The 13,963-nt window shown below is 41.6% G+C and overlaps 3 protein-coding genes and 9 non-coding genes across 12 annotated transcripts; 3 read left to right on the forward strand and 9 right to left on the reverse strand.

Annotated features, from left to right (window-relative positions):
* On the reverse strand, positions 1 to 72 carry TRNAG-UCC (transfer RNA glycine (anticodon UCC)). Its single transcript has one exon. It is a non-coding gene; the product is annotated as a tRNA-Gly (tRNA).
* A 768-nt stretch (positions 73 to 840) lies between these two features.
* On the reverse strand, positions 841 to 922 carry TRNAS-AGA (transfer RNA serine (anticodon AGA)). Its single transcript has one exon. It is a non-coding gene; the product is annotated as a tRNA-Ser (tRNA).
* Positions 923 to 1,894: 972 nt separating this feature from the next.
* On the reverse strand, positions 1,895 to 1,966 carry TRNAG-UCC (transfer RNA glycine (anticodon UCC)). The gene has a single exon. It is a non-coding gene; the product is annotated as a tRNA-Gly (tRNA).
* Positions 1,967 to 2,298: 332 nt separating this feature from the next.
* Positions 2,299 to 2,394, reverse strand: TRNAI-UAU (transfer RNA isoleucine (anticodon UAU)). Its single transcript has 2 exons — positions 2,357 to 2,394; positions 2,299 to 2,334 (listed from the first exon to the last, which is right to left on the reverse strand). It is a non-coding gene; the product is annotated as a tRNA-Ile (tRNA).
* A 467-nt stretch (positions 2,395 to 2,861) lies between these two features.
* Positions 2,862 to 3,323, reverse strand: LOC113449465 (histone H2B 1/2/3/4/6). The gene has a single exon (XM_026720581.2). It carries the CDS (start codon positions 3,304 to 3,306, stop codon positions 2,926 to 2,928), a length of 381 nt encoding a protein of 126 aa, XP_026576366.1. The 5' UTR covers positions 3,307 to 3,323; the 3' UTR covers positions 2,862 to 2,925.
* Positions 3,324 to 3,672: 349 nt separating this feature from the next.
* On the forward strand, positions 3,673 to 4,427 carry LOC113449461 (histone H2A type 2-C-like). Its single transcript, XM_026720577.2, has one exon. The coding sequence runs from the start codon at positions 3,702 to 3,704 to the stop codon at positions 4,089 to 4,091; it is 390 nt and encodes a 129-aa protein (XP_026576362.1). The 5' UTR covers positions 3,673 to 3,701; the 3' UTR covers positions 4,092 to 4,427.
* Positions 4,428 to 7,590: 3,163 nt separating this feature from the next.
* LOC113449469 (histone H3) lies at positions 7,591 to 8,020 on the forward strand. The gene has a single exon (XM_026720584.2). It carries the CDS (start codon positions 7,610 to 7,612, stop codon positions 8,018 to 8,020), a length of 411 nt encoding a protein of 136 aa, XP_026576369.1. The 5' UTR covers positions 7,591 to 7,609.
* Positions 8,021 to 9,224: 1,204 nt separating this feature from the next.
* TRNAL-CAG (transfer RNA leucine (anticodon CAG)) lies at positions 9,225 to 9,307 on the reverse strand. The gene has a single exon. It is a non-coding gene; the product is annotated as a tRNA-Leu (tRNA).
* Positions 9,308 to 9,672: 365 nt separating this feature from the next.
* Positions 9,673 to 9,744, reverse strand: TRNAM-CAU (transfer RNA methionine (anticodon CAU)). The gene has a single exon. It is a non-coding gene; the product is annotated as a tRNA-Met (tRNA).
* A 1,280-nt stretch (positions 9,745 to 11,024) lies between these two features.
* TRNAS-GCU (transfer RNA serine (anticodon GCU)) lies at positions 11,025 to 11,106 on the reverse strand. Its single transcript has one exon. It is a non-coding gene; the product is annotated as a tRNA-Ser (tRNA).
* A 593-nt stretch (positions 11,107 to 11,699) lies between these two features.
* TRNAV-UAC (transfer RNA valine (anticodon UAC)) lies at positions 11,700 to 11,772 on the forward strand. Its single transcript has one exon. It is a non-coding gene; the product is annotated as a tRNA-Val (tRNA).
* Positions 11,773 to 12,408: 636 nt separating this feature from the next.
* On the reverse strand, positions 12,409 to 12,482 carry TRNAI-AAU (transfer RNA isoleucine (anticodon AAU)). Its single transcript has one exon. It is a non-coding gene; the product is annotated as a tRNA-Ile (tRNA).
* Between the last annotated feature and the right edge of the window lie 1,481 nt (positions 12,483 to 13,963).

Consider the following 13,963-nt stretch of genomic DNA (forward strand, 5'->3'; position numbering starts at 1 on the left):
TGCGTTGGCCGGGAATCGAACCCGGGTCAACTGCTTGGAAGGCAGCTATGCTCACCACTATACCACCAACGCCTTGCAATGGAATGTTTTGAAAATTCCTGGTAGTAGAAAAAATCCAATTCACGTTAAATAAATGATGCTGTCCACGATAGATTCATCTTTGGAGCAGCAAGAAATCTGCTCCCTCCTACTCTTTATTCATAGATTATACTCGGACCTGAGCTCTAGTGGAACGAGAATGGCCTTGCAAAGGTTACCTCTGAGTATATTCAAAGTGCAGAAGTCGGAATCCCGTATTGGGAGCAAAATTCTTGCAAAGAAAGCACTCAGGATTCATCTCAAGAAAGTGGAATTCAGACCATTGAATTGGATAAAATAAAAATACTATACATCTATAATTAAATCCACCCCAATAACATGTTATTGTATTTAGATAAAAAGTTTTAACTGTCCCAGCAAGTGGGTTTGATATACTTCACTAGCCATAGTTTGTATAAGCCACGATTGAGGGGATTCACAAGGCATCCTAAATCCAAATCAAACGAGGTATTAGCATGCTAGTGGGTGAGAGCAGAGGCAAGGTATTAGTAAAATTAATATAATAAATACTATATAATAATATGTAAGTATAAAATGCAATCATATATCAATGATATGCAATAGTACATTAAGAGAGGGATTTTGGAAAGTGGGGTTGCAAATAAGATGGGTTTTTTCCCAGATAATCACCTGGCCTGGCAAACTTTTAAAAAGAGACGACTTTAAACTTGTGGAAGAAACAGAAGGTAGGATATTTAGAGAAGAGGACTTTTTATGTTTTGATTTAAAAAAAAGATCTCTCGTAGTCGGCAGGATTCGAACCTACGCGGGGAGACCCCAATGGATTTCTAGTCCATCGCCTTAACCACTCGGCCACGACTACCTGGATTGTTACGAAACCTGCATGCTGTCCTCATATGTCTTAATCTATGGTGTGACTATACTTCATTGTAGATGTTAAAAATATATTATTACCAAAGACATTGGGGGGAAGCTTTTTTTTTTTTATAGAGAAATAAGGATGGCCGAGCGGTCTAAGCCGGTGCGTTCGTAGTCACAGTCTTTCCTGGAGGCATTGGTTCGAATCCCCCTCTTGATAGCCTTTTCTTTTTTTAAAAAAATTAAGATTTTCATCTGCTTTGAGCCACCAAGAAATTTAGTACTATTAGTAACTCTTCTAGACTGAATTCACGAAGAACTAAGGAATATCAGTTAAAGACTTTGACTGTCTCCCTAATTCATGAATGCAAGAAAAGAATGCAGAGCCTCAAAGTTGGAAGTTATTTTAAATCTCTTTAAAAATCATTATTGAATACAAAGATTAGAAAATATAGGCTAAGAAAAAGATTTAAAAATCTAAAAACTAGAGAGGAAGGAGAAGAAGAAAAAGATGCATTGAAAAAAATGATTTATTTTTAAAGCAAACCAGTTTGGTCTATGGTTAAGGCAGCAGACAATAAACCTGGAGCTAAAATTCTAGTCCTGATTTAGGCATGAAAGCTGCTGTGTGGCACTGGGCCAATAACCGGGATGAGGGGGCGGTTGGGGGCGGGGTCTGAGTTATAGTGCCAACCTTCGGCATGAAAGCTAGCTGGGTGCCTTTAGGCCACCGAAAGGTGCTTTTTTAGGAGGCAACTGGACTTTCTGGTTTTTGTCTTTGAAGACATTTTGCTTCTCATCAAAGATGCTTCCTCAGTTCTACTCACCATCCAGAGCTGAAGAAGCTTCCTGGATGAGAAGCGAAACATCTTCAAAGAAAAACCAAGAAAGTCCAGTTGCCTCCTGAGAAAGAACCTTTGGGAAAAAGGACTTTTGGGATGAGAATTTCTACAGAAAAGGAAGAAAAATAGACTTTTGCGTTGGCCGGGAATCGAACCCGGGTCAACTGCTTGGAAGGCAGCTATGCTCACCACTATACCACCAACGCTTATATGTTTTAGCTTTTTTTTTTCAAAGTTAACAATTCCTAGAGGTTGTGTTTCAGGATCTCCACAAGGTGGCGCCATTGGGTAAATGTGTGGATTCTCCAAGCCCCTTCAATAATTTATCCTTCCTGCTTCATTAAACTTTCTTCAAGGAATGCCTCTCCCTTTCATGCAATTAAAAAAAAAAGCCCATAAGAGAAAGGAAAGCCCCAAATCCAAATTTCTTCATAAGTAACAATCTAATCCAAGTCTATTAATCACCTTGAAATATATATTAGAAATCAGGATGGGAGTAAATAACTCCCAGGAATAACTTCGCAGAGGAAAAGGTCACTGCTCCAGGTGAGGTTCGAACTCACAACCTCGGCATCGCTAGAGGCAAAGTACTGCTATATAAGTACCGCGCGCTAACCGATTGCGCCACTGGAGCAACTGCTCAAAGTATTTTTCTTCCTCAAGTTTAGCAACTTTAAAACGCGTGGATTTCAACTGCCGCCGTACTGTCTGAGGCATTCGGGGAGTTGAAGTCCACGCATCTTAAAATCGCTAAGGTTGAAACTGGCCTGAGTAGTTCCTCTGATACAAGCAGAAGTATGCAACACACACATGCCTAAACCAGGGACTAGAATTTGTCTCCAGGTTGTCTTAATCATAGACTAAACTGGTTTCCTTTAAAAATAAATCCTTTTTCTCAATGTATCTTCCTCCCCTTCACCTCTAGTTTTTAGATTTTAAAACCTTTTTCTTAGCCCATGTTTTCTAATCTTTGTATTCAATAACGATTTTTAAAGAGATTTAAACTTTGAGGCTGTATTCTTTTCTTGCATTCATGCCTTAGGAATAGTCAGTCTTTGCAAACTGGACTTTTGAAAAAGCTGCAGCTCTTTTTTGAGAATGTAGGTGGCTCTTAAAAGAGCCTTTGGATTTGGCAAAATAAAAGGAAGCTTGTTTGCAAGCTTGTTTACTTGGAGCTGGTGTACTTGGTGACGGCCTTGGTGCCCTCGGAGACGGCGTGTTTGGCCAGCTCTCCAGGCAGAAGGAGGCGCACGGCCGTCTGTATCTCCCGGGAGGTGATGGTGGAGCGCTTGTTGTAGTGAGCCAGGCGGGAAGCCTCTCCAGCAATACGCTCGAAGATGTCGTTGACGAAGGAGTTCATGATGCTCATGGCCTTGGAGGAGATGCCAGTGTCAGGGTGGACCTGCTTCAGCACCTTGTAGACGTAGATGGAGTAGCTCTCCTTGCGGCTCTTCTTGCGTTTCTTGTCTCCTTTCTTCTGAGTCTTAGTCACGGCTTTTTTGGAGCCCTTCTTGGGCGCGGGAGCAGATTTAGCCGGTTCAGGCATGATCAAAACGCCAACAAAAAAGCAGACTAACCAAAACAAATCAAACTAAAGAGCCTCTGCTTGGCCCCTATTTATAGAGGCTGTACGCAAATGAAGCTGATCAAAACCTCCCTTTTTCATTGGCTCAGAAGCAGAGCCCCACCCACATCCGTACTATGCTAATGACTGAATCCTGAAAAAGAGATTTCTATTGGGCTGCATAGAGCGCCTCTTCTCTATTGGGCGGCCGAAAAGACTTGTTTTTTTCATTGGATGCAGAAGAACTTCGGCGGATGCGAACCAATGGGAATCCACATTTACAAGCTTTTCGAGTGAATAAAATGAGACAAAGCGTCCAAGTAGGAGTCGTTGTTCTCGGATCGAGCCGCTTTGTGTTGTTATTCCTGAATCTTAACATGTCTGGACGCGGCAAGCAAGGAGGCAAAGCCAGAGCTAAGGCCAAGACTCGCTCTTCCCGCGCCGGGCTCCAATTCCCTGTGGGCCGTGTGCATCGGCTGCTTCGCAAGGGCAACTACGCGGAGAGAGTCGGAGCCGGGGCGCCCGTCTACTTGGCCGCCGTGTTGGAGTACCTGACGGCCGAAATCCTGGAGCTGGCGGGCAACGCGGCCCGGGACAACAAGAAGACGCGTATCATCCCGCGCCACTTGCAGCTGGCCATCCGCAACGACGAGGAGCTGAACAAACTGCTGGGCAAAGTGACCATCGCCCAGGGAGGCGTCTTGCCCAACATCCAGGCCGTCCTGCTGCCCAAGAAGACCGAGAGCCACAAGGCCAAAGGGAAGTAGAGCCCAACCGCCCGCCTGCCTGCTCCCTCTCGGCTGCTAAGAACGACACCCAAAGGCTCTTTTAAGAGCCACCCACCTTTTCCTGGAAAGAGCTTGGGTCAAGTCAAGTGAAAATCCTGAGATATTTTATAAAAATTTCCTCTACAAAAGTACTAGAGGTTAAAATATACATAAAATTGATTTTGTTAAGTCCTAAATTATAATGAAAATAACTACATTTGATCCATCCAGGTGAACGTATCTAAACTATTCCATTGAAGCTATGTAGTTTCTCAATACCAGTCATAATTGCCCCAAAGGTGCATTTTTTTTCAAAAGGCAACTTGACTTCCTTGAGGTTTTTTTTCTTTGAAAACTTTTGGCTTCTCATCCCAAGAATGTTTTTGGAAGTTCAACTGAAACAGCTTGAATGGGAAGCAAAACATTTTCAAGGAAAATACAAAGCTCATTTGCAAAAAGCACCTCTGATATCCCATCGAACTCAGAGCCCAAATCCAAATTTAATTTGAGTAGCAAACCCAAGAAAATCCATTTGGATTGCCGTGCATTAAGATAGTAAATAATATAAAATGTGTTAATAAAATTAATGAATGCTCAGTTTGTAAACAGTAGCTTTTTAAAACAAGGGAAATGAAATAACGATGTGTCTACATAAAATAGCTGTGGCCCATGGCAGCAATTTCAAACTTAAAAGGACATTTCCTGTTTGGCTAATCAAAATCACCAACAACATCCAATTTCCTACTGGCAGGCTACTGTTAGTGGACAGTTTAATGAATGCAATTCAATTCCTTCAAGAGTAGTCACCAATCCGGTGGACTAAGCAATAAAACGAGTTTTTATATATATAGAAAGAAAAGTAGCTATACATATCCAATTTTATATAGATCCAAGCTGCTTTTATATATTTATATATATACCAATATATATATATACATATTTTTTATTTTTTTCTAAATTTTGTTCTATTGTACTTTACTAATTTATTTGATTCTTTTTGTTAGTTTTTATTATTTTTATTTTTTGTTTTAAATATGGTTTTACATTGTGTAAGCCGCCTCGAGTCGCCATGGGCAAATAGGCAGCAATATAAATTATATGTATGTATATATATATATGTATATGTATACACACACTCACATACACACAGAGCTTGGATCTATTTAAAATAGGATATAGGAGAGCGAGAAGAAGAGGAAGAGAGAGAGAAAAAGGAAAGAAAAGAAAGAGAAAAGGAAGGAGAGAGGGAGGGAGGGAGGAAGAAAGAGAAAGGGAGGGAGGGAGAGAGAGAAAGATCCTATTTTTCATAGATCCAAGCTGCTTTTCTTTTGAAGCAACTGACACGTTGTGTAAATAGGGCAGTTTCCGTGGTAGGCATTAATCTTAAGAGTTAAAATGTATCTAACCCAACAAAGACCGTACTAATTAATAAAACCACAAATGTATCCGTATTTCTGCTTGTTGAAAATGTGTGCCTTATGCACACAGCAGAGTGCACCCCCCCAAAAGAATTTAGAAGACTTATATGCCTGCAGAACATTGCCATTTTGACCTACAAAACTAAAAGAATGGAATGGAATGGAATAGAATAGAATAGAATAGAATAGAATAGAATAGAATAGAATAGAATAGAATAGAATAGAATACCTTTATTGTCATTGCATTTTACAAATACTATGAAATTTGAAAGCTACTCCAGCAGAGTGTCCCAAACACGACATCACAATCACACTACAGAGTATTTAAAAATTAAAATAATAATTAAAAACCTAGTCTAAAGCCTATCTAAAACATATAGTAAGGTAATTAGTTTAAAAATGCCACTATATACATAGGGCTAAATCACATATGCATTGTTTGATTCAAGACAATTATTGCCTTGGAAAAGAAACTGCTTCTCAGTCTATTAGTCCTCATTTTAAGACACCTATAACACCTCCCTGATGGTAACAGTTCAAAATATGAATGTCCAGGATGAGAATGATCTGTGGAGATTTTTAGTGCTCTAGAGCAGTGGTCCCCAACCACCGGGCCCCAGACCAGTACCAGTCCGTGGATCATTGTGTACCGGGCCGCTGGTTTCTTTGGGCACCGCCATCTTGTTTCGACGGTGCTTGAGAAAGTGCTTCCAGGTGAGCTTGTCAGTTGTCGGTTGTTGGAAAGTGGCGTTTGGGTGCTGAAGGAATCCTCGCGCCTTAGTTTCTTCAAAGGGGGGGAGCAGCTTCAAAGAGCCGTTCCAATGGCGGTGGAGTCTCACGCTACTCAGGAGGAGATTAAGAGCCCGAAAAGCACAAAAAAGATACAAAGGAGGAGTTGAAGGTGGCGGGGAGAAGCAGGGGACGGCTGGCTGGCCGGTCGCTCGGCTCGCCTTGCCTTGGTCGTGCGTGCTGATGCTGGTACCGGTCCGTGGATCATTTTGTGATGCCGGTACCGGTCCGTGGTACAAAAAAGGTTGGGGGCCACTGCTCTAGAGAGGAGTCTGGTCTTCACAATCTCTTCCAAAGAAGAAAGAGAGCAACCGATGATTTTTTGTTCTGTGTTTATAACTCTCTGGAGCATCTTTTTATCCTACAGAGCATCCAGCATACCACACCGTTACACAGTATGCCAAAATGCTGTTGAAGGTAGAATGGTAAAAAGTAACCAGCAACTTCTCACCCAGACCACGCTTTTTCAGCAGCCTCAGAAAGTGCAGGTGCTGTTGGGCCTTCTTTGCAGTGGCCATAGTGTGGACTGACCAAATAAGGTTGTCAGAATATGAGTTCCTAGAAATTTAAAACTGTGAACTCTTTTCACACAGTCTCCATTGATATATAGTGGGAGAGGCTCTGCTTTGCATCTTCTGAAGTCTGTAATATCTTTGGTCTTTTTGATGTTCAGGGCGAGGTTATGATTCTTGCACTACAAGACCAGTCTGAGAACCTCTGGCCTATAGGCCGTCTCGTCTTCTCCTGATATGAGTCCCACCAATGTGGTGTCATCTGCAAAAAAAGCTTCTTAAAGCAATTAAAATTGGGCATTATAAAACCTAGGAATGAAAACAGAGTAAATGAAAGTGAAAGGCTAAGGATTTGCACTTTTGCTTAGGTCAACATTGGATTCTGCCGTATTTACTAATTACGAAATTACTATTCCAGTACCCTGGCTGTACCAACACAAAGGCCAAATGATGAAACGCACCACTGCTGGATATTTTTAATCCCCTCGATTTCATTTGGTAATTTGAAACAGCTTCGGGGGAAACGTAAGGACCATTGCCAAGGGTTGATATTTTGTAATTCATTCACAGTAGGAATATTGTGGGCGTGGAAACAAAACCTCGGCAAACCGAGGATCGGTGGAGAAGGCAGAGCGAGGAAAGGTATGGTTTCAATGAGTATCCAATCACCGTCGAGACTAGACATTCGAATTCAACCGTTTCACCCAATCAGGCTCAAGGCGCGGGCTATAAAAAAGCCAGCAGACGATACCTATTGCTTCATTTCTCGGAATTTCACATCCGAACTTCAAGCGAGAGGATGGCTCGCACCAAGCAAACGGCTCGCAAGTCGACCGGCGGGAAGGCGCCCCGCAAGCAGCTGGCCACCAAGGCTGCGCGGAAGAGCGCGCCGGCCACGGGCGGCGTGAAGAAGCCTCACCGCTACCGGCCGGGCACCGTGGCCCTGCGCGAGATCCGCCGCTACCAGAAGTCGACGGAGCTGCTGATCCGCAAGCTGCCCTTCCAGCGGTTGGTGCGCGAAATCGCGCAGGACTTCAAGACCGACCTGCGCTTCCAGAGCTCGGCCGTCATGGCTCTGCAGGAGGCGAGCGAGGCTTACCTGGTGGGGCTCTTCGAGGACACCAACCTGTGCGCCATCCACGCCAAGCGCGTCACCATCATGCCCAAAGACATCCAGCTGGCCCGACGCATCCGCGGGGAGAGGGCGTAAGGACGCACCCCTGGCCCACTGATACCCCCCAAAGGCTCTTTTAAGAGCCAACATCTCTTCCTAAAAGGAGCTGACACCCACAATATCGTTCACATGGAACAATCTAAGAACGTTAGACTGATCTTAAATGCTTTTAGCAATAGCATGGAATCTTTATTTTCAGGCCGTTTTACAGAATCTCCATCCAGTTTAATTTTTCTGCTGTGTATTTTATCATTTGTGCTATAAGCCCAAAAATTTAGGGTTTTTTGATCTAGGGATTCTACCCCTCCATGCCTAAAAACTAGGGATTTCTCCCTTGCACCACCACCCCCGTTTTTAACAAATGGAAGTCTTGATCAGTAAACATTAATGAAGGCAGCAAGTATGCTTAGTTTATTGTCATTGCATCACAACAAAATTAAATGCCGTTTTCTATGTACATTATAGCTAAAAATAAAATAAACATACCATACATCCTTTACATTCTATGCAATTCAATTGAAAACCCCTGATATTGTATTAATATTGCACTACATAGTAGAATTCAATATAGCTATTGCTCTGGGATAGAAGCTGTTTTCAGCCTATTTGTCCCTGGTTTTTATTGTCCTGTGCAGTCTAATAGTTTTCCAAAAAGGTGCCCAGGATGAGATGGCTATTTAAGAATGTTTTGAATTTTCTTAAGGCAATGGAGCTATAAAGATCTTCCAAAGAGGAGAGGGCAACCAATGATCCTCTGGGCAATGATTTTTCCTCTTAGCTCTTGCACCCTACACTTAATTGTCTATGGAGATTCTCAAGTCATCCAGGTCATGGCTGTCCCAAAGGTGGCTTTTCCAAGAGGCAGGTGAACTTTCTGGTTTTTCTTTCAAGACAGACAAGACTTCAAATAAAACCAGAAAGTCTACCTGCCTCTTGGAGAAAGCACCTTTGGGACCCTACTTATTTGTTTTGAATTTGCTGAAAGTTATCCTTGATGCTGGTTTATGAAGTTCCCAGTTTGCTTCCTTCAGTATAAGATGAGAAAAAAAGTTACTATTTGCAGGAAAATTCTCCTGAGAAAGTTGCAATGTGGGAGTCCAACAATAGAATAAATATAAAAGCAAGTAGTATACTATAAAATATATTTTAAATATAATTTAAAATATAAAGGCGAGTTTTATAATTCTACTTAAGTAATTCTATTTAAAAACAAAGTAGTTTTCTTTTAAAAAAATTAATGTGTCAGGAGTGGGATTCGAACCCACGCCTCCAGAGGAGACTGCGACCTGAACGCAGCGCCTTAGACCGCTCGGCCATCCTGACTTCTATTTGAGAGGGCTGAAGTATTCTATTTGAGGGGGCCGAATTCATTTTCTCTCTCTCTCTCTCTCTCTCTCTCTCTCTCTCTCTCTCTCTCTCTCGCTTGGAAATTGGCAAGAGATTTCTACTGATTCTATTTGTTTTTTAGCCTCTCTGTGACATTGGTGGAAAACCTTAGCCAAAGAAAGACGCCCTTTAAGATATTTTTTTTTCTTTTCAATCCGAGCATGAGTTATGCTTGCGTTCTCTCCAGCAACCAAATAAAAATATTGACTACCTGGTTAGCCAATTGCCCAGAATGGTGCTGAAAAATAATGGCATTTTGGCTCAATTTGTCCTTGTATCGAGAATAGAGGGAAAAGGGAAATTAGCAGAGGATGGTTTCGATCCATCGACCTCTGGGTTATGGGCCCAGCACGCTTCCGCTGCGCCACTCTGCTCCTTGAATGTCTGCGTTTCTCCTGAACACCTGTAAAAGAATCGATGTGACTTGCCAGAAATGGTATTTTTACCCCTGGTTTAATCAAGCATTTCGACCTAAACGTTGCAAAGAATCATCTCACTGCCCGTGCCATTTTCTCCTCGTTGTTTCCTTCGGGAACGGAATCGATTTTCTTAGGGGCCCATGGAAAAAAAAACCCACGAACCCTGCTTTGTATTAGGCCTTTGGGTGCTGTTCAGACGCAACCTCCGTTAACCGCTGGGGTCGCAGGTACCAAATTTGATCCAACTTAGAAGTCTATGGAAATTCTTAAGCATCAAGAGCATGGTTGTCCTGAAGATGTTCTTTTTTCAAGAGGCAACTGGACTTTCTGGTTTTTCTGTGAAGACGTTTCGCTTCTCATCCAAGGAGCTTCTTCAGCTCTGACTGGATGGTGGGGAATAGAAGGGTTTATATACTCTTTGCAGGCAGCTGGTCATCTGCATTCTTTTTAGATGGTCATTGAGGCCACTGGGAGTCCCAAAGGTGCTTTTTCAGGAGGCAACTGGACTTTCTGGTTTTTTTCTTTGAAGACATTTCGCTTCTCATCCAAGAAGCTTCTTCAGCTCTGACTGCATGTTGGGGAATAGAAGGATTTATATTCTTTGTAGACAGCTGGTCATGTACATCCTTTTTAGAGGGTCGTTGAGGCCACTGGGACGGTGGGGAATGATATTCCTTGGAAGATTTGGGGGGGGCCTCCAGCCATCGCGAACCATGGGTTCGCTTAACGACTGTAGCATTTGCCTTACAACTGCCACAAAAAATATCATGTCTTGGGGCTCCATTATGGTAATATCTCGAGGACTACCTGTAAAGATCAAACCGCAGAAATATTTTCTTACTTATTTAGATTTTATTTATTTATTTAGAAATTTATTTATTCAGAAATTTGTTTATTTACAAATCTGAGCAACCCTCAAAAGAAGTTGGGTGGTATTCACACGACGGGTTAAAGCCACTGATAGACAGAAGAGGGAGTTGCGTGTTAGTTGAGTTGGTGTGTGGTTGATTTGCAAAGCCGGAGGAAGGCGGAAAAAATGAATCAAGTCCGACCTTCCCGTAATGATAGCTGGGCATGGGGAACACCCACATACTTTTTTGCGGTAGAGAAGGATTCAGCTTGGAGTGTGGAACGGCTCGGATTTGCTTTTTGCTTAAACAGGTGAATTGGGAGGCGAAAGCCAACAAAATGTATTCGTCAAAGAATAAAATAAAATAAAATAAAATAAAATTAGTCGACGAAGGTGGGATTCGAACCCACGCGTGCAGAGCACAATGGATTAGCAGTCCATCGCCTTAACCACTCGGCCACCTCGTCCCAGATGTTTTCTTGTTTCCATATATTTCTTTTTGATGTAGGAATCTTTCAAAGTGCTTTTGAGGAGATCCCACTGTTTGCAAATGAGATAGATGATAGATAGATAGATAGATAGATAGATAGATAGATAGATAGATAGATAGATAGATAGATAGATAGATAGATAGATAGATAGATAGATAGAAAGACAGAGAGAGAGAGAGGGAGAGAGATCAATAATTATTTTCTTTTTTTGTGTCTTCTCAAGGACAAAACCATTTAGATCCTCTTTTCGTTCCTGCCACTCCTTGCCTACTTATTGGAGGGAAACCTTATTTATCTATTTGAACATACCTCCTTTATATCATTGATCCATTCCTTATCTTTCCCTGTTTCTAGCTCCTGTTTTTATTAGATAACCATTGCTAAAATAAATCCCAGACCAAAAAGTATTGTTTCTTTCTTTTCCTTAATTGTAAGTGTCAGCCTGTCAATTTCTGCACATTCTAGTATTTTTTAAAATCACATGTTCACCTGCACAATGAAAAAATTATCTACACATTTCTACCATCCGTTCTTCATATGAAAAACTGGGGCCCAAATTTTTCACAGTTGGTTTCATAGTGTAGTGGTTATCACGTCTGCTTTACACGCAGAAGGTCCTGGGTTCAAGCCCCAGTGAAACCAAGTTGTGCCTTTTTTTTTTTCTTGCTGTAGGAATTCAGAAACTCCTTCCTTCCCAGGCAAGCAAAATCGAGTTGGAAAACCGATTTTGGTTTTTGTTCCACGCGCCTGACACGGATTCCCCTCCAACTTTGTTCCATTGTTGCAAAGCGTTTTTCTGCAAATTCTGCAAAAAACAAACAAACCCTTATTTATTTATTTACTTATTTTATTTGCAGAATGAAATGCAGATGTTCTTTTTGCTGTATTCTCACCGTTTCCTGTCAAGAAAATTATAAGTCTGCACGCAAGTGGAGATTTTGTAACTCGTCGAAATTATCTGGAATCAAAGGCGTTTTTAAAACTGTGTAAGGAAAGGCGTGCAAATTGCACGCGCTAGATCGAAAAGGATGGGGGGACACACACACCCCCGCAGGACCACCCTAAATAAGAAAAGTAACTTTGCTGTTTAAATCGTAGCGTTGGGGGGGGGGTTGCTTTCCTTGTTTATTATGAGGGCCCTGAAGAGATCCCAGGTCGTACAACAAGGCAGCTTTGTCACCACAACATTTTTTTTTAAGTGTGAAAGTATCTAAGGATTTAATAGATTTAAACAGGAGAATTCCGTCTTCTGATTGTATTTCTTGTGAATAAAAGGTGTGGCCCGTACGGGGATCGAACCCGCGACCTTGGCGTTATTAGCACCACGCTCTAACCAACTGAGCTAACCGGCCACTTGTGAACAGCTTCCTCACAAGAATAACTAACATAGCATTGAATCAGACAAAATTTTGAAATTCAAATTAGTTTCTGGCATGAATATATGTCTGTATCATCTGACTTGGGTTTTATTCTTGTTTACACCCATAGTACATCAACCCTGCAAGGTAAGCCAGTTCACAAAAAGAGGACACAAAGATTCCACAAATACAACTTTTGGAGAATCTTCCTCCACTTTTACAACTTTGAAAATGGATGGATTTCAACTCTCAGAATTCCCCAGTCAACACGAACTGAGTATGGGTTTATGATTTATGACCAAAATGCCTTCAAAATAGGTAGTTCTTGACTTACAACCAAAATTGAACATACAATTCCTGCAGGATCCAATCTGTGTTCGTCACTGGAACCAGAGGTTTATTCTTCCAAGTTTTGGGATTCATGCTGGAGCCCATCCTCAGGAAACATCTCTCTCACCCGGAATGTGTGAATTAATTGAAAGAACAATTACAAGAAGTCCTCAGTTGTGACAGTTCCATTTGGTGACCGTTCAAAGTTACGGCACTGAAAAAAGGAACTTAGGGGCATTTTTCAGTTAACAGCCTGTGCAGGATCCCCATGATAATGTGATCAAAATTCAGATGCTTGGCAATAGGTTCATATTTGTGACGGTTGCAATGTCCTGGAGTCTTGTGATCCCCTTTTGCAACCTTCTGACAAGTAAAGTCAATGGAAAAGCCAGATTCACTTAACAACCAGATTACTAACATATCCACTCTCATGATTTACTTAACGACTATGGCAAGAAAGATTGTAAAATGGAGCAAAACTCACTTAACATAATGTCTCACTTAACTGCGGAAAATTTGGGCTCAATTGCAGTTGTAAGTCAAGGACTTCCTGTAATCAGTGGAACAGCTTGCCTCTTGGAGTTATGGGGGCTCCATCCCTGGAGATTTTCAAAAATAGAGTGGACAACCATTTGACAGGGATGATATAAGGGTCCTGCCTTCAGCATGGGGTTGGACTAGAAGACCTCCAGGTCCCTTCCACTTATGATTATATGTTTTATGATTTTCAAATCTATCACTTGAGGACTCTTTTGTTTTTGTTTTTTACTGACACATGTCTCACTGTGAAAACTTACTGACTGCTGGGGAAAAAAGATTCCTTGGACAATCCTTATTGTCAAATGTGAAGTCACGTTGCCCATTTCACAGATTGGCTAGAAAATCAACAAAATTAGAACCGTGCTTTGTATTTCTGGGCTCCCACAAAACCCCATTATACTAATCCAACCTCCTTTAATTTATATGAGATGTTTGACAAGGGGAATCCATTGGCGGATCCCAATTCCTAAACTCCTAATGGATTTGATTATTAAATTGCAATAATTTAATAAATGATTAAAATTGTGGTTTTGAGTTTCTCTCTGAAATATGATCCATTAAATCCACTTGCATTAATTGCTTAATGTGGAGCCGATGTCACAACT

This window comes from Pseudonaja textilis, chromosome Z (genome assembly GCF_049901715.1).
Source record: "Pseudonaja textilis isolate UNSWEBS1 chromosome Z, rPseTex1.2, whole genome shotgun sequence".
Lineage (NCBI taxonomy): Eukaryota > Metazoa > Chordata > Lepidosauria > Squamata > Elapidae > Pseudonaja > Pseudonaja textilis.

Bases quoted from the DNA above. Each gene is read 5' to 3' on its own strand.
- LOC113449465 (XM_026720581.2), bottom strand. From the start codon at position 3,306: ATGCCTGAACCGGCTAAATCTGCTCCCGCGCCCAAGAAGGGCTCCAAA.
- LOC113449461 (XM_026720577.2), top strand. From the start codon at position 3,702: ATGTCTGGACGCGGCAAGCAAGGAGGCAAAGCCAGAGCTAAGGCCAAG.
- LOC113449469 (XM_026720584.2), top strand. From the start codon at position 7,610: ATGGCTCGCACCAAGCAAACGGCTCGCAAGTCGACCGGCGGGAAGGCG.